Below are 19,279 nucleotides of genomic sequence, written 5' to 3' on the forward strand. Positions count from 1 at the left end.
TAATGAAAAATAAATACAAGTCAATAAAATACACATATGTATGTATATAAATAAATAAACAAAACAAAAACAAAACAGACAAAAATTGTATGTACGTGAGCTATAGGTGGAATTAATTTGGTATCAAATAAATATAAGTGTTATTGCACATTATTATTGCACAATAAGGAGAGCATTTAATATGAGTAGACCTTTGCAAAAGAATAATAAACTGTATGACTGTTGTCAGTTCATGTTTTGAAATTGTGCACGATTGGTTTCATGATTCCCATTTAAGATATTTCACTGCGAATAGTATGTAAATAGATAGATAAATAGGCCTAAATAGATCTAAGACCTACCTTTTTCCTTGATGCTGTAGTTATTCTTTCCCAGCTCTGTTTATTTCTGACATTTACATTTTTCTATTATTTTCATTTTGGGTGTCAAGAAAGACAGAGTCCAAGGTATTGCAAAGCACTGGCTTCAGAAGGGCAATGCACATCCCGAAAATCGTGGTGGTTCCAGGGAAAATGAAGAGCAAGCTGCAAAGAAGGACATGGTTCAAAAGCACATACAGTCTTTTAATTGTAGAGCAAGTCACTATGCCCGCCATGGTGCACCTAGGAGAAAGTTCCTACCAAGTGATTTGAGTGTTGCAAAAATGCATCAGATGTTTCTTGAGCAGAATCATCAACAAGTTTCCTACTCACTCTACTGGAGCATCTTTGTGTATGACTTCAACGTGGCCTTTGGTCATCCTGCCAAAGATGTGTGCTCTTCATGTGTCAAATTCCGCGTTGCAATCAATGATCCTGACCTGACTGCAGAAGAGAAGCGGAGTAAGATTCTTCTTTACACACTTCACCGTCGCCGAGCTCGTCAGTTTTATGACACACTAAATGATGTGGGTGATACATTCACTGTCTGCTTCGACATAATGGAGAACCTGGTCCTTCCTAGGTCTGCTATTGGTCAAACATATTACTCACGGCAGGTATACTTTTATGTATTTGGTGTGGTTCGTCACCGTGGCAGAGGAGAACCCCAGAGTCGGCATGAGATAAATCTGTACACCTGGCTGGAATCTGAGAATTCAAAGGATAGTAACATTGTTGCCTCAGCTCTCCAACACTACTTCAGCACAGTGGCTAGAGTTGATCTGCGCCAGTATCAGAGCCTCCGCCTGTTCTCCGACTCTTGCTACAGCCAGAATAAAAACATTAATGTTCTGTCAATGTTGTTTGCCCTGCGTTCTCAGCTGTACCCTCAGCTCAACATCACTTACTTCTTTCCTATACGAGGGCACAGTTTCCTTCCGGCTGACAGAGTGTTTGGAAGGATTGAGCAAGATATCCGGAAGCATACCACTATTCTGTTGCCGGAAGAGTATAACAACATTTTGCAGAAGCATGGCACTGTCCATCGATATGGGAAGGACTGGCAGTGCTATGACTTCAAAGAAGCAGCAGCAGCCAGGTTCACAACAACTCAGAGATCATTCAAAATAAGTGAAGCAAGAGTGCTGCAAATCTCTGGAGATAAGCTGGGGATTAAGCCTGTGTTTGCTGGTGAATTTTGCCAGCACTCTGTGCTGAAGCGAGGTAAGAGATGGTGTCAGTTCAAGCCGGCTCCTCTTCCGGATGTGAACTGCATCAAGGAAGCAAAGAGGACTGATGTCTTGAAGCTGCTGGGTGAGCTGGGAGTGCCAAAAGCTGTGCACGAGTTCTATGAAAACATCCTTGCAAGTGATGGTGACAAGGACATTGAACAAGACCTTGAAGATGGTGAGGATGAATGAATGACAGCATCTAAAAGTGCCTGAGAGATGTCCTCTTTTTGCACAGTACTATGTGTGTTTTATTTGCTAGTGTAAGCTATTTTAAGATATTGGCAATTGACTAAGAAGTCAAGTCTTATTTATTGTTATTGTTATTTATTGCTATCTTAATGTTGCTTTAAATTTCATGAAGTATTTTAATCTACGTAAATATGATACTCAGTTTATATTGGAACATCTTAGTCAGACAGTTGTTGAGGCCTTTCAAAATTTTAACCTGTATACCTGTTTTGTGCACTGAATTTATTTATACTTGAGTTATACATTATAATATTACTTTACACTACGTAAGTCTGATAAGCTTTTTACACTATATGCACAGATATTGATGTTTCAGAATGTTTTGCACTGTTCTACTTGATTATACACTAAACTATTTGAATAGGATAAGTTTTTTTATATTTGCACAAAGCACGTTATGATTGTGGTAGGCGTGGGGAATATTGATGTTTCTATTCAGACTGTTATTTCAATGTTTATTAGTTTTTATTAGAATGTTTTGCACTGTTCTCACATACATGCTTGATTATAAACAACACTGTTTGAATCTAATAAGCTTTGTTTGCAGACATTGTTTGCAATGTTTACATTGTTGAAATCTACTTGAATCTAAATCCCAAATATCAGAAATGACACTAGATTGTTAATATTTTATTAATGTCAATTTAATGTTATTGACTTACTGCACTTGACAGATGTATGTATTTTTAATGTTGGGTTGTTTGTGTAACATCTGTTTTTTGTAGCTAAAATAAATATGCTGCCATTTTGTGCCATTGTGGTTATAATGTGTGAATCTTTTCTTTTTTATATATTTTGGGATTTTTGCCTGTATTCAGACAGGGCAGAAGGGTGACTGCAGAGAAATGGGGTGGGATTGGCAAATAATTGCAGATCTCATTCAACCCCTGTAACAAGGTTTGTCTACTGTTTAGGTTTGAAATGATTGTGCTCTCATCTTTTTCAGTGTTTCTAGTTGCATCTTTAGTGATTTTTCAAGTATTTACTATGTCTTGTCCCAATAGGTGGATTTAGAGGTTTTTGCAAAAAAAGCACTAGTGGATTTAGCTGGTTTTGATGCAAAAGAAAATCTAACTTGTTAAAAACCAATGAATTATCTAGAGTGACATTTTTGCAAAAGAGTTATATTTTTCACTAACTAATAACCTTATCATTACCTTTAAAATGAAACTCCTGAACCTGATTGTAGGAGCCTGATAAAAAATGCTCATTTAAAAGAAAAGAAGTCTGATGGATTTAGAGGGTTTTGCATCTGAACTCTTCTATATATATATATATATATATATATATATATATATATATTTATATATATTTTTTTTTTTTTTTTTCCCCGAGTGCATTTGTTACAATAGCCTATATGGATATTATTGTCATATGAATAGTTATATAGCTAGGCCTAAAACATTATTATATTATTATTTTATTGTAATAATTGTTTTGCATCCTAAAACACCTAAAACGATATAAACTTTATATCACAACTAAAAAGAAGAACTAAAAAACCTCTTTAAGACAACGAAAGGATGTGTAGCCCCCTCCAGCCAATGGTGCCACTCCTCGAAGGCAGCTTTCATGGCCAGCAGTTCCAGATCACCGACATCGCAGTTGCACTCTGCAGATGTGGATTACCTTGTCTTTGAGACAGTATAGCCCCGAGACCAGTGTTGGATGCATCCACTTCAACAAACAGGAGAGAGGGATCTGGATGGTGGAGAATGGGAGCCGAGGTGAAGTGTTCTTTAAGGTCCTGGAAGGCATTAATGGCAGGTGAAGACCACTTGAGTCAATTTTGCCCCTTCTTCACAATGCTAGTAAGTGGACAGGCTATGGTACTGATATTTCAGATGAAGCGGCGGTAGAAGTTGGCAAACCCTAGAAACCTTTGTAGTTCCTTTAGTGTATTGTTCCAGATCAAGATGGCGGTTACCTTCTTCTCGTCCGTGGCGACGTGGGTGCTTTATGGAACTCACATTTTTCTGCTTTGGCGTAGAGTTGGTACTGGATTAACCTCTGGGGAACCTGTCTGACCTGGGTTATACGTTCCTCCGTGTTATCTGAATAGATCAAGATATCAATGTATACGATCACAAATTTGTTCAGCATGTCTCTGAATATGTCATTAATAAACGCTTGACATACAGATGGGCTACTGACCAGGCCGAAGGGCATAACCAGATATTCATAGTGCAGCAGTAGCCGTAGAGAACGCAGTTTTCCACTCATCACCCTCTCTGATGCGGATCAAGTATCTCAGGTTGAGATAACGGAAAGATGCGACCCTTGGGTGGTGATGTTCCTGGAATAAGATCAAACGCACAGTCGTGCGGATGATGAGGAGGTAACTGGGACACACGTACCTTCATCATTCATGGTGGCGCTGTTTTGCGGCGACAAGCAGCTTTAGCTCGTGTCCGTGTTATTGTGTTTTAAACGTCTTTTAGGGTTTTAATTCCCCTCTGTGGTGTGCTGTTTTAATGTTGTCTGTTTTATGAACATTTGCTGAGTATCTGAGGGATGGAAGTAATTTTTACGCCCTATTTTTAGTGTTTGTTTTAAACTTAGTTTGGAGCGACCAGCAGCACACATTACGATACACCCGTGAATTCCTATTGGGATTACAATGGAGCCATCCTGCCGTGACAGACTTCAACATCAATTTACTGACTGGGAATCTGCCTTTGGAATTACTTATTGATAGAAACATTAACTTTACAAAACAAGGCCAAACCAGGAAGCGGGGGAAAAGGGGTGGTGTGAAACAGCGAACCAGGAAGCTACTGAGCAGGAATCGCATCCCTTTGCCTTCAGTCATACTGGCTAATGTGCGGTCCCTCAGGAACAAGACTGAGGAACTACGGGCAAATGTTTTGCATCTGCGGGACTACAGGGACGGGTGTCTTATGGCTTTTACAGAGACTTGGCTCACTGAGTCGGATTCGGACTCGGCACTGGAGATCAGCGGCTTTGGAGCCCCTCTGCGCCTGGACCGGGACAGTGAGGTGACACATAAAATGCTGGGTGGAGGGGTCTGTTTGTATATAAATCGCAGATGGTGCAACAATATTACTGTGCGAGAGCGGATTTGTCACCCTGACATTGAACTGTTGTCTGTCTCACTACGGCCGTACTATCTCCCCAGAGAGTTCCCCCAGATTTTTGTGACTGTGGCTTATATCCACCCCAAAGCTGATGCCAAATCCGCCGCGGACATTGTTTTTAAAGCCGTAAACAAACTTCAGTCTATTTCCCCTGCCGCTCCTAATTTTATTCTTGGCGATTTTAACCATTGTAACTTAAAGAAAACACTGAACAGCTTTTATCAGTATGTAACATGCCCCACACAATGTAATAAAACTCTTGATCTGTGCTACGGCTCCATTAAAGGCGCATATACGTCCAAGGCGGGGCCAGCGCTAGGCGCCTCTGACCACAACTCTGTCCACCTCTTACCCGCCTACACCTCGGTGCTGAGGAGGGAGAAGCCTGTCAGAAAACAGGTGAAGGTTTGGACTGAGGATAGCTCTTCAGCGCTACAAGCCTGCTTCGAGTGCACAGACTGGACAGTGTTTCAGGACTCCTGTTCTGATATTGATGATCTTACTGACGTTGTCTGCAGTTATATCTCTTTGCAAAGACTCTGTTCTTCCGAATAGGGAAGTTAAGGTGTATCCAAACAACAAACAGTGGATCTCCAAGGACATTAAAGAATTGCTAATCAAACGAAAAACTGTTTTTAATGAAGGTGATGTGAATGCAGAGAGGGCTGTGAGAAAAGAGATCAGGGCTGAAATTAAAAAAGCTAAATTAAGGTACAAGGAAAAAATTGAGGCAGATTTGAGAAGTAATAATTTAAAGAAAACCTGGAGAGGAATGAAAACATTGATTGGGTCCAATGGTAAAGCCAATAGAGTTGTCCTTGATGGCTTTTCATCTGATAAACATTTGGCTGATGAATTTAATGTATTTTATTCTCGATTTAACAATTCAGAATTTAATGATGAAATGAAAGGTATCAGGGCTATCACAAAGGAAGCTCCATCCATTACTGTTGACAGTAGTTCTGTGGCTAACATTTTCAGTCACATCAGATCAAAAAGTCCGGGGCCAGATGATATTTGTGGGCAATTATTAAGAACATGTGCTGATCAACTCTGTTATATCTTTCAGTTCATTTTTAATTTGTCATTGTCACAACAAAGAGTCCCCAGAAGTTGGAAGCATTCCATTATTGTGCCTATAGCCAAGTGCAGCTCCCCAAAATTCTTGTATGATTATAGACCTGTAGCCTTGACCTCATTGGTTATGAAAAGCTTTGAGAAAATTATCAAAGAGGCTGTCCTACTGCAGGTTGGAGATCAGTTAGATCCACTGCAGTTTGCATACAGGTCTGGCAGGGGCGTGGAGGATGCTGTGATCACACTACTGCACTTTATTTTTAGCCACCTGGATAGAGCAAAGACTCATGTTAGACTTTTATTTGTTGATTTTACTTCTGCTTTTAACACCATTCAGCCCTTCCTGCTCGCTGAGAGATTGATTGCGGATTTTAACCTTGATTTGAATTTGGTGGGCTGGTTATTGGATTTTTTTAACAGACAGATCCCAGAGTGTAAGGGCCAACAGCACCCTGTCTGAAGTCACTTTTACATCCACTGGTTCCCCCCAAGGTTGCTGTCTGTCTTCTCTTCTGTACATCCTGTACACAAACCAGTGTCGCAGTTTGTACCTGGACAGATACATACTTAAGTTCGCTGATGATTCTGTCATTGTCAGCCTGCTATCAGGGGATGAGCGGGGCCATGGGCCAGTCCTCAGTGAGTTTGTAGAGTGGTGCGATAGCTCTTTTTTACAGTTGAATGTATCTAAAACTAAGGACATGATCATTGATTTTCGTAGGACACCACCTCCTCCTACAGTCACGGTCATTAAAGGCACGGACATTGAGCTTGTGGAGACATACAAATATCTTGGAGTCATTTTAGACAACAAACTGTGTTTTGAACCTTTGGTTGACGCTGTCTCAAAGAAAATCCAACAAAGATTGTACTTCCTTAGGAAAATGAACACTTAATGTTTCTTCAGAAATGATGTCTCTGTTTTATCGTGCTTTTATTGAATCGGTTTTATCTTTTTGTATTGCTGCTTGGTTTGGTAGCCTCTCCCTGACAAATAAAAACAGACTTGGTAATCTGGTCAAAGTGGTGAGCAAGATTTCCAGGAGAAGTCAGGCTCAACCTGGGGAGTTATACATAAAACAGGTCCAGAGGAAAGCTAGAGTTATAGCTCAATCACAGGTTCATCCCCTTAGAATAAAGTTTGAGCTTTTGCCCTCTGAGCGGCGCTATCGAGTTCCTAGCTGCAAAACAAAGAGGATGCAAATATCTTTTATTCCGTCAGCTGTGAGGCACCTTAATAACACTTAGCACTTTGTAATAACTAGCACAAGTTGCATTTTTGTACTTGATCGTGTCTTGTATTTATTTATTTATTCATTTGCACATTAAGTACATTGGAGTACTGTGAATTCCTTCTCTGCTGGTTGGTTTTTGTTGGTGAGTGTTGTTGTACGTTATGTGTTTTATGTGGAGCATTGCTGCCAATAAAGGTACTTTGACTTTGACTTTGCTGAAGACTACAACCTTGGTATTCGCTGGGGCATTGTAAGCCAGGGGAAATTTCTGTTGCCGACTCACAGGTGATTTCAGTGGGTTCAGTAGCCTGGATGGTTCTAATACAAAAAGGAGGTGAGTGAGGTAGACATTTGGATTAGCAATGTTTGTTCCAGTGGATGATTTGTCCTTTTCTCCAACAGATGTGTGGGTTGTGAGTGCGAAGCCACCGTAATCCCAGAATGATGGAGGAGGTGGATGTGGGCAGGACATGGAATTGGATGCGCTCTGTGTGAAAGATGCTGATCTGCATGGTTAAAGGTTGAGTGATGGGATTAATGCTTCCTGAGCCCAGTGGCCGCCCATCTATAGCTTCCACTGTGAGAGAAGAGAGACTTTCAATTAATGGGATTTTCTGCTGATCAACATAGCTCTGCAATATGAAGGTTCCCGCAGCCCGGAGTCCAGTAATAAGGAGGTCTCAAGATGAACGTCGTTAAACACTAGTTTGATGGGTACAGAAACACACATATCTGAGCAATAGTGGGATTTTGAATCACTCACTGGACGGGGGCTTTCAGGGCAAGGATGCACCGGGCAGTTTCTCATATGGCTGCCACAATACAGACACAGACGATGAGCTATGTGGCGACCTCTCTCCTCCTCAGACAGATGGTAAGTGTTGATTTGCATTGGTTCAGTGGTCTCTAGATCAGCCGCTGGAGGAGCGTGGGGGCTGCGTTTGGGAACAGCTTTACGGGCATGGATAAGGTTATCGATATGGATAGTGAGTTTGATCAATTTGGTCTGTGCTGCAAGTGTACGAAAAGCCAGAGCATATTCGTCCGCCGTCTTCCGTCCCTGAGTAAGTTCTATGAGGCCCCCTTGCCGTCACCGGGATGATCGAACACCTCTCTGAACTCATACGAGGGAAAAGCAGATCCATCGTCTCCCCACACTGCTGTAATCCAGTCAAGCGCTCTCCCCGTAAACAATGAACAAATTAGAGCGATCTTACCGGCGTCAGTACTAAACAAGGCAGGTTGTTGATTGATGAAGAGGGAACATTGGTGGATAAATCCCTTACATCTTGCTGGATCGCCGTCAAACTTTTCAGGCAGAGAGAGGCGGGGATTAGTCGTCGGCAGCCTCCCTGCCACGTGTGCAATGGCGGCAGGCGGTGGAGATGCTGCGGGAGCGGTGAGCTGCAAGCCCTGGAGCGCTTTCACCAGTTCCTCCGTGAGATTAGTGAGACAGTTGAGCTGGTGCTAGAGAGCAGCCAGCTGACTGGCCTGGGCAGACATGTTGTCACACAGGTGAGAGAAAGCAGCTGGATCTGGGTTTGGCGAAGTCTTCTGTAATGAATCATCACTTAGGCTGGGATCCATTTGCATGCTTTTATTATAAACAGAGTGGTCGTACAGGCTTGGTCAAACAGGGGCAAACAGGGGTGACAGAGACAAACAGAATCGTGGTCAAATAACAGGCAGAAGGTCAGGACAGGCAGATATCACTCACAGAACAGTAACCAGGCAGGGATCAAAGGGCTGGCAGCAAGGATCAGGACACGGGGTCAGAGGTAGTCAGCAACAGGCAATCAAACAGGAAAATAACGCTCAGAAATGTTCACCTAGGCAAAACAAGACTTTGAGATGTACAAAGGTGTAAGGTGTAGTCCAGGTTATAGGTTACCGCTGGCGGTGCAATCAGTCCAAGGTATGGGCTTGTGGGAAATGTAGTGCAAGTGTGAGTGTTAGTATTCAGGTGATGGCTCCCTCCGATGGTCAGAGGAGGGAACCATGGAGTTCGTCTCTGTGACAATAACACATTATCAATTTATATTTCCAATCCATTAAAGGATTATTAGGCTGCATATATTAGGTCAGCCGGAACCGGGAACACTTCCTCTAACACCAGATGTACTCCTTACATCAGAAGAAGAATGGCATACGTTAAAATTACTCTTTATCCAGAGGGTTACCATAGTCAACCAGATCCAGGCCGTTTTCAGGTGAGATCGAGGACCTGCACCTGGACACAACCACAACGCAGCCCTGAACTATCAGCAGAGATTGAGTCAACTAGATCATCCTTTGTGAAGGCCTCATCGACACGACAGCCAGTGGCACAGTTCCTCAACAAACTGTCCATAACGGTGTGATGAATACGATCCTCAACTGGATGGAACTGGATTAAATACTTTAAATGTTGTGATCCTATCGGACTTATGATAGTTACCTGAATTGTAACAAAGCACTTTTTGCCAGAGGAGAACTGGCCTCCCGACTAAGCCTGGTTTCTCCCAAGGTTTTTTCTCAATTTTATCACCTGTTGGGAGTTTGGATTCCTTGCCGCTGTCACCTTTGGTTTGCTTAGTTGGGGACACTTGACATTTGATATTCTGGCCATGCCACTTATCTCTGTATGTATATTTTAGGCAACAATATAATTAAAATATTAATACTCATGCATGTGGTTCAGGCAACGCAGTCAATGATTATCTTCACTACATGTATATTTACAACCAAACAAACTATAAAACACCAGAATGGTATAAACCAGAACTATAAAACTTCCTCTTTTCATTTACATTTTTAAAATATTAAACATATGTGGTTCAGTCAATATGTGCATATAGTTTGCAATCATAAAACACAACTCTGTCTCGTTTTGTTAAATGTCAGTTTTAATGATCAATAACAGCCATTATAAAAATCTAAGCAAAAAGTACATTTACATTTACATGTATAAGAAGCTACAATAAACATTAAAGCAAACGGTTCAGTCAAACGTTTAAAGTCAGCGCTCTAATAGACTACAACAGTAAAGTTAAATAGCCTAAATATATAAAGTTATGAAACTTTACTTTCCCCTCAGCCAAAACGATTTTCCAGGGAACAAATTATAGATTAATGAGACCAAAGATTGCCTGTTACAAAAGATGAATTATATCTCATGTTTAACCACTACAGAGTCATCAGAGTCAGCGGCAATCATCAGAAGGACTAGCCGAGGTAAGGCTGCTCTCGGCGGGGTACATGAGCGCTGAACGCCCAGTGATCGTCTGGATCTCACAACTCCGACAACGTCAGATCAAATTTTCAAAAAGGTGCTTTCTTTATCAATAAACCACAGATTTGATCTTGGTGCTGTTACTCTGTGTCTGCTGTTGAATTATCCAGGTTGTTGATGAGGAGCGACCCCTGATGTGATTGTGAAGCACTTACGGTGTACAGTAGTACATAGTAAAGTGTTATATAAATGCCTCATTCATTCATTAGTTATCCATTATTTAATATGCGTTCTTGTCTGTTCTTGTGAAACGTCATTAGCTGCTGCCCGAGTACTGATCCAATTCAAAGTTTACATCTAGCCAAGTACAGTTCAAATCCCCGAATGTGTTCTTGATCCGACTTTAATCGAAGATGCATCGAGAGAGTACTTGTGACAGCCAGGTATCCCAGAATGCCTTTCACATCAACCAGCAACAGTTAAACTACATGTCAAGACATAATAACATGGGGGACATTGGGGGGTATTTTTCCCAAAGTGAGCTGTCAGCTCCAGTCCACTACAATTTGAAGTGGTTAAGGCCCGGGTATATGTCATTTCCCACGTTCTGCTCCATCTCGTGCACAGTTGAGTGTGCAAGCCTCTCAAAGATAATTCTTTGCCCGTCAGCACAGAAAGACAGCGCGCCATCAAGCCCCGGGTGTACTTCACTCTCCGCACCTGGACGTGTCTCGCGTGCAGTTGTGTCCGTGCATCTTTCAAATTATACTAAAACACAGATGCACGTGGATCAATGCACGGCGACAAAATTTCTATACTATTACCAGACATCATGTCGTCAATGGGACATTCTCTGCCTGAACTCCGTTTATCCCTTCTCAGTGGCGTATAGCGGATGGGCAAGCAGGGCTGTTAAATTATTATTATTATGCTACTTTTATTATTAAATTAATATTGCAATTCATTTAACCGACACACTGTGAGCATAATAAAAGATTAGTTAGATGGCATACTCATTTAAAAAACTTGTTTAACCTTATAACACTCTATCAGTCCCGCCAGCGGACCACTGGGTCGTTAAAGGTACAAAAATACGTTTTGTAACTGCAAAAAATATAAATAAATAAAACTTGTCGCCCATGGCGCCAACTATCTGGAGAGAAGAGATTTGGCTGTGGCACAGAAGAGATTTTTTTGTTCAGCACATAAAAAATTAACTACTTCATTTCAGACTGTGGTGATGTGGTTTCTCCACTGCATGGATCTTCATGTGTATCTTCAGGTGACTTTTAATAGTGAAACTCTTTCAACACTGATCACACGTGTACAGCTTCTCTCTGCTGTGGATCATCTCATGTGTTTTCAGATATGATGACTGACTGAATCTCTTGTCACATTGTGAACACTTGTAAGGTTTTTCCCCAGTGTGGATCCTCTCATGTGTTTTCAGATGTGCTAACTGACTGAATCTCTTGTCACATTGTGAACACTTGTAAGGTTTCTCTCCAGTGTGGATCCTCTCATGTGTTTTCAGATGTGCTAACTGACTGAATCTCTTGTCACAATGTGAACACTTGTAAGGTTTTTCTCCAGTGTGGATCCTCTCATGTTTTTTCAGATTTGATGACACACTGAATCTATTATCACAGTGTGAACACTTGAAAGGTTTTTCTAAGGTGTGAATTCTCTGATGCACTTTTAAATGGTTTGCTGTAGTAAAAGTCTTCTCACACTCAAAGCACACATATTCTCTCACACCAGTGTGTGTTTTCTCATGTTGATATAAATAATACAGCTGTGAAAAACTCTTTCCACAAACAGAACATGAATGTGGCTTCTCCTTTGTATGAACTCTCAGGTGTCTCTTCAGGGTTGATGACCTTAGAAATGTTTTGTCACATTGATCACATGTGTGTGGCTTCTCTCCAGTGTGAACTTTCATATGACTCTTAAGATTTCCTCTTTGTGTGAAGCTCTTCCCACATTGATCACATGTGAAAGGCTTCTCTCCTGTATGAACTCTTATGTGAACATCAAGACTTTGTTTGTTTGAGAAACGCTTTCCACACCGAGTGCAGGTTGTAGATTTCTTGGCACTTTTCTTTAGATATGTCTTTTTAGTCTTTAAGCGACTCAAAGGTTTTTCTCCAGGTTTGTCATGATGTTTCTCCTCCACTTCACTCAGTTCTTCACTCTCCTCCTTCACGTCTATCAGCTCTGAAATGAAAGAGAAAAAAGTTATTTCATTTTCAGTAAATCAAAATAAAGAGGGAAATATGAAGTTAAAGGTCATAAAATTGAGACTTGTTGTGATAGACAACTGCTACAAAACATTAGAAACAGTTCACACAGCTAATATAACCCTCAAAATGGATCTTTACAAGATGTTCGTCATGCATGCTGCATGCATACATCGGATCATGTGAGTATAGCATTTATTTGGATGTTTGCATTTGATTCTGAATGAGTTTGATAGTGCTCCATGGCTAAAGCTAACATTACACACTGTTGGAGAGATTTATAAAGAATGAAGTTGTGTTTATGAATTATACATACTGCAAGTGTTTAAAAATGAAAATAGCGACGGCTCTTGTCTCCGTGAATACAGTAATAAACGATGGTAACTTTAACCACATTTAACAGTACATTAGCAACATGCTAACAAAACATTTAGAAAGACAATTTACAAATATCACTAAAAATATAATGATATCTTGGATCATGTCAGTTATTATTGCTCCATCTGACAATTTTTCGCTGTTGTTGTTGCTTGCTTACCTAGTCTGTTGATTCAGCTGTACACATCCAGACGTTACTGGCTGCCCTTGTGTAATACCTTTAATAATAACATGGGCTGGCATATGCAAATATTGGCCCCGACTGTTATGTAACAGTCTGTGTTATGTTGAGATTCACCTGTTCTTCGGAGGTCTTTTAAACAAATGAGATTTATATAAGAAGGAGGAAACAATGGAGTTTGAGACTCACTGTATGTCTTTTCCATGTACTGAACTCTTGTTATTCAACTATGCCAAGGTAAATTCAATTTTTGAATCTAGGGCACCTCTAAAACTGTGACGCCCAGGAAGTGACATCAGCTGGGCTTTTTTCTACAGTATGATGAGAGGACAATAAAATAATCTCAATCCATTGTCTCAGTTTTTACACAAATGAATGACTGCATTCATCAACCCTGTTACCAAAGTTACTGTAAGAAGAGATTTTGCTCAAGTTACACTCACAACCCTGTCAGCCATTCTGGAAAGTTAATTTACTTCATACATTTTGGTGTTACAGTTTATTCCTAAAAATAACAACTGAAAACAGTATTGGAAATGCCTAAATTCTGGTAACACTCATAAGCAGATATGAAACAAATGTAAAATACGTAAATATTTAGTTTGATCTGATGTTGACAATCAGTATGAAGTTTCTCAAACTTCCCTTTACAGAGTTTCTGTTAGAAAAGAACATTATGTATCATTTCATAGTTTAACTGCAAATCTGCAAATTAACTGCAAATCACTGATGATGCGAGTGATGTGGGAGGAGCTTTACTGCTGATGTGACTGCTGTGGGAGGAGCTTCACTGATAGTGCCCTGTAGTGGGCACACTGACTGAACCACAGATTGGTTGGAGGAGCTGATCTGCCCAAATAAAAAATATCAGTTACTGTGTTTGTTTTCATAGGGCTAGAGACCAGAAATCAAATTTTAGTGTCTGCATCAAATTAAATGTACAAAAGAATAGAAAACCCATTAAATGCAAGTCTTTTTTTTTTTTTTTGTCGCTATATTAACCTCTTTTGTACACCCTTAATTTAATTGCATTAACCGTTTGTGCTGCTGTTTAATAATCGTTTGAAACTGGAAATTCATTCAGCATGTGCAAATCTTAATTAAACCATTTCATGATCAATTAAAGAGGAATTTATACCCTGAATGATATTATACTGGAATGAATGGATTCTGTAATATTATCTGTAAGATTATACTTCTGTATATTCTCTATTTCTGTAGAGCTGGACATTTTAATAAGGATCAAATGACTGAGTTCAGCTGTGAGAATAAAACCAACCTGTTTGTTCCTCAGTATCTTCATGTTTCACACTGAAAGCTTCTTCAATCTTTATTTCTTCAAACTCCTCTTTATTAAACTCAATCTTTATGTCTTCAGTCTCATCTTTAATAAACTCAATCTTCATGTCTTCAGTCTCCTCTTTAATAAACTCCATCTGTAAGTAGAGACAAATTAACAGAGTTAAAAGTCTTCAATGACCTGGTTGGACTAAAAAAAAAAAACACTCAAAACTAACACTACAAATTAATAAACTTCATATTTCAGGCATTTATGATCTACATTTTAGTATTTAATTAATTATAGATTATATTTAAATGATTACACTTTGATGAAAACATGATAAGTTAGTTTGTTAGTGTTTGTTGTTCTCGTTCATGTTTAAGCAGCACGAGTCGTGATTCACTGAATCATTTATCAAAGTGTTTGATTCAATTGACTCGGAGTTGAAAAGTTCAGTTTCTCCATCATGACCCTCCAGAGACTGAACTCGTGTTCATGATAAACTGATTTATGATTTATATAGAGAGAAATGAGACGCAGGTTTACTGTTTCTCATCAGTGGATGAGTTTTACTCACACAAATATCCTTCATTACTGTTAGATAAAGAATAACAATGTTACATTAGATAGTAAATAAACTATTTTAACATCGCTGGTAAAACTATTCAAACTACAAAACTGTTTATGTCGATTAAAACAGCTTAAATTCTTAAAACAAACCTTTATTCAGCAGAATCACAGCAGATGCAGGAGCGCGGCGCTGTATTATGACGTCATGTCGTCACTCCAAAATAAAAGTCATGCATTGTCTACAATCACAGAAGTGCATAGAAATCCAACTTCTTCTTCTTCTTAGTTTTAGATTGCAACCATGACTTATCAGGTGCATACCGCCAACTACTGTATCGGAGTATGTAGCATGGATTTGAATCTACATCTAATTAAAAAAAAAAAAAAAAAAAAAAAAGGAATTATCTATCTATATCCTATAATACAACCCTGTATCCAGAAATCCAACTATTTTACCAGATATTTTTTGTATATTAAAAATTAAAACAGTAACAAATATGGTACAATCAATGTTTAATATATTTGTGAAAAAACAGAAGGGGGATGTTTTGATTTTTTTTTTTTTTTTTTAAACCTGCTATACTATACTATTGGAGCTATACTATTTTTTGGCAGCTGTTACAGAAACATTTTTACAAAAAATCTTCTGATTTAACCTTGAGATTTGAAGTATTAGATAGTATTAGATAGTTATTAATAGAATAACGAGACACAAACCTTTACATTCAAACGCGTTTGGCCCCATTTAATACGTTTACCTCAGATTTCATTAGATAGAATATAAGCCGGGCCGTATGCAGGGTTTCATAATTACCGAGGTCAGAAAATGTTGTTTGTTTTGGGGTACAGGGGCATGTTCCCCTAGAAAATTTACATTTCCCTGGTGTACATATGTGCATTTTTAAGATGTTTTAAGGCCAACAAACAGGCTAGCAAATAGCTTTAAAACTATGTCAATAAATACAGTGGTGTGAAAAAGTGATTTTTTTTTTTTTTTTTTGCATGTTTGTCACACTTTAAAGTTTCAGATCATCAAACATATTTAAATATGAATCAAAGATAACACAAGTAAACACAACATGTAGTTTTTAAATGAAGGTTTTTATTATGAAGGGAAAATAAAATCCAAACCCACATGGCCCTGTATGAAAAAGTGCTGTTAAAACATAACTTAAGTATCTAAAGATTAACGGTATTCTGCTCTGTTGCTTATATGAACAATGAAGAATGAGATTTATTTGCTCACCCTCATGATTTTGCGCACATGACTGACTTCTGCAGAAACACGAAATATGGAAATACATTGTGAATCACTCAAGTGTCAGCAAACAGTGCGTGTAATTCACTAATTATTAATTCTGTCAGTTTTGGTGACTAAGAACTAAGTCCAGGGGTGTCCAATCCTGCTCCTGGAGGCCTGCACTGTCCTACAGAGTTGAGCTCACCTGAAACAGATAATCAGCTTCTTACGTGGCATACTAGAAACTTCCAGGCCACTGTGGAAGTCAATGGGGCTCGAAAACTGGTTACAAACATTCTTCAAAATATCTTCTTTTGTCTTCAGCAAAGAAATGTTTACAGGTTTAGAATCGAGGGTGAGTAAATTTCATTTTTAGTTGAATTATCCCTTAAAATAACTTTCACAGACATCTTAAATAAATAAATAAATAAATAAATAATAAATATCATAATAGAAGTAAGGACTAGTCCTATCTTAAGCTAAGCCCTGTCTGTGAAATCTTCCATTATTATATGGGCACATGAACTCATAAATTGAATATTGTAGAAATGGGTTCCAGATGTTTGTAAATATGGACATAGTTTTCTTATTGGTGTATGTATATAATGTGATGTATTCTGTAAGAGTATTAATCCAGTGTTTAATATGTATAACATTTTTGGATTTCCAGTTTAGTAGAATTATTTTCTTGGCTATAGTTAGAGAAAACAGAAGAGTATCTTTATATTTGATTGGGAGGTTATGGACTTCTCTACTGTTGCAGAGTAAACAGAGTGATTTTGAGTTAACCCATGTGACCATGATTTCTCTCTGCCTGTCACAGTAGCATTTTGTATACCATTTTTAACCTTTTAACCTTTCTTGTGTTATATATTATGAATGTTTTTTGTAATAAACTGTGTCTGCGCATAAATGATAATAAATTAATCTTAATATGTATCAAGTTTTACCTGGTAGCTCAATCCACTTGTCAATCCTCTCAGTAACTCCAAATCCTCATCCGTCACTTCAGTCAAGGCTCTGCGATATACAAAATTCTTGTCTACTTGTGTCATAAAAGGACTGGTACTCCAACGCCACTGTATGTTACATGGTTTATCATATTTAGTCTTTATAAAGTATAAAAAACAACTCACCTGTCATTGCTGTAGTGACAGAAGATGGGTTTCCGTTTTCAGTTTGTCTTCGTCTTCTCCACCACAACATCTGTTACTGGCAGCGGTGTTATTTTTCTGCCTCTTGGCTTATGCCACTGTTGGGGCAGGCTTGTGGAGGACTGGACTGACACACTACTAACATGTTTGGCTTTACAGAGGTCCAGGGTATTACTCTCAAAATGGATCTTTACAAACTCTTCGTGATGCAGCATATCAGATCACATTAATATTGCATGTATTTTGTGGATGTTTGTTAAAATTTGATTCTGAATGAGTTTGATACCTGTTCTGTACCTGAAAATCTCCTGTTAAAAAAAAATATCACTGTTTATTTCATTGTTTATTCTGTTGTATTTATTTGAGCTATTACTTGTAATTTGATTATTTGTTACTATTTTATTACTTTACAGTACTTGTGTAACAATATTTAAAATTTAAGTGAGTTAATCTAGTAGCTTTTTGTGTCATAACCTTATTCCTAACCTTATTTATTTAGGTTACATGTATCAAAAACAGCAAAAATAATAACTAGGCTTATTTTATAGGCCCTTTATGTTTTTTTATTTTTTTTATTGTTGGGCCAGTGAACCTGCTGCAGAACAGGATTTAACCCATTTGTGCCCAAATTTTTCTGAATGGTTTCATGCATATAGTCCTGTTAAAGGAACACTCCACTTTTTTTGAAAATAGGCTCATTGTCCAACTCCCCTAGAGTTAAACAGTTGAGTTTTACCGTTTTCGAATCCATTCAGCCGATCTCCGGTTCTGGCGGTAACACATTAAGCATAGCTTAGCATAGTTCATTGAATCTGATTAGACCGTTAGCATCGCGCTTAAAAATGACCAAAGAGTTTTGATATTTTTCCTATTTAAAACTTGACTCTTCTGTAGTTAAATCGTGTACTAAGACCGACAGAAAATGAAAATTTGCGATTTTCTAGGCTGATATGGCTAGGAACTATACTCTCATTCAGGCGTAATATCGTAATATCATTGCGCCTGCTGCAGCCATGATACGGCAGCAAAGTTCCTTGATTATTACGCCTGAATGAGAGTATAGTAATGCAGAATATAAGATGGTAAATATTTAGTTGATCAGTTGTCAACACAATATATAACAAAATGCAATATATAATATATGATTTTCCCTCAAGATCCAACAATCTGACACAAAATGATAATAGAGCGCCTGTAGTCCTGGGCTGCTTTAAATGCCCTTCCCTCGCTAACTTCCCTCAGTCTCGTTGACTCAGATGTACATCATTGCTTGCGTTGCACGAGTGCCCAATACTGGCGGAACTTTTGCAATGGGCTGAACTGGAATCTTGATCACTTGAAATCCACAATGGAGCTGATTTATTATTTTTTTCCCCTTACAAAATTGTTTAATACAGCATTCTATATGTATATATGTGTGTTTTAAATACTTTAAAAAATAATTATTATATATACAAATAGAGTTGTTTGTGGTGGGTAAATTGGCTTGCATTGTGGGTTTTGGAGCTGCCTGAAGTGTACATATGAAGTAGACTGGTTCCCTCAGTCAAAATCGAGTCCATATAAACTTGAACGCACTTCAAGTGCGCTAAATATGCTGCTTGGAATCTTAAGAAAACATGGACATACACTTCCAAAAGACAGAACACTGCTAGCAACCCCGTCAGGGTTTGAAATTAAGAATATATGTGGTGGCCAGTATACATACTATGGGTTAGAGCTGGGAATTCTCCAGTACCTTTCCCAAAACCCATCATTTACAGGCAGTATAGA

General features: G+C 38.8%; 1 protein-coding gene and 1 pseudogene across 1 annotated transcript; one reads left to right on the forward strand and one right to left on the reverse strand.

Annotated features, from left to right (window-relative positions):
* LOC137005151 (uncharacterized) overlaps positions 1-19,279 on the forward strand; it is a 1,346,463-nt pseudogene that overhangs the window by 1,181,631 nt on the left and 145,553 nt on the right.
* LOC137006988 (zinc finger protein 570-like) lies at positions 10,165-15,313 on the reverse strand. Its single transcript, XM_067368203.1, has 3 exons — positions 15,263-15,313; positions 14,540-14,696; positions 10,165-12,678 (listed from the first exon to the last, which is right to left on the reverse strand). The coding sequence occupies exons 2-3, from the start codon at positions 14,694-14,696 to the stop codon at positions 11,768-11,770; spliced, it is 1,068 nt and encodes a 355-aa protein (XP_067224304.1). The 5' UTR covers positions 15,263-15,313; the 3' UTR covers positions 10,165-11,767.

The sequence above is a fragment of the Chanodichthys erythropterus genome, chromosome 3, assembly GCF_024489055.1.
Source record: "Chanodichthys erythropterus isolate Z2021 chromosome 3, ASM2448905v1, whole genome shotgun sequence".
NCBI classification, from domain to species: domain Eukaryota; kingdom Metazoa; phylum Chordata; class Actinopteri; order Cypriniformes; family Xenocyprididae; genus Chanodichthys; species Chanodichthys erythropterus.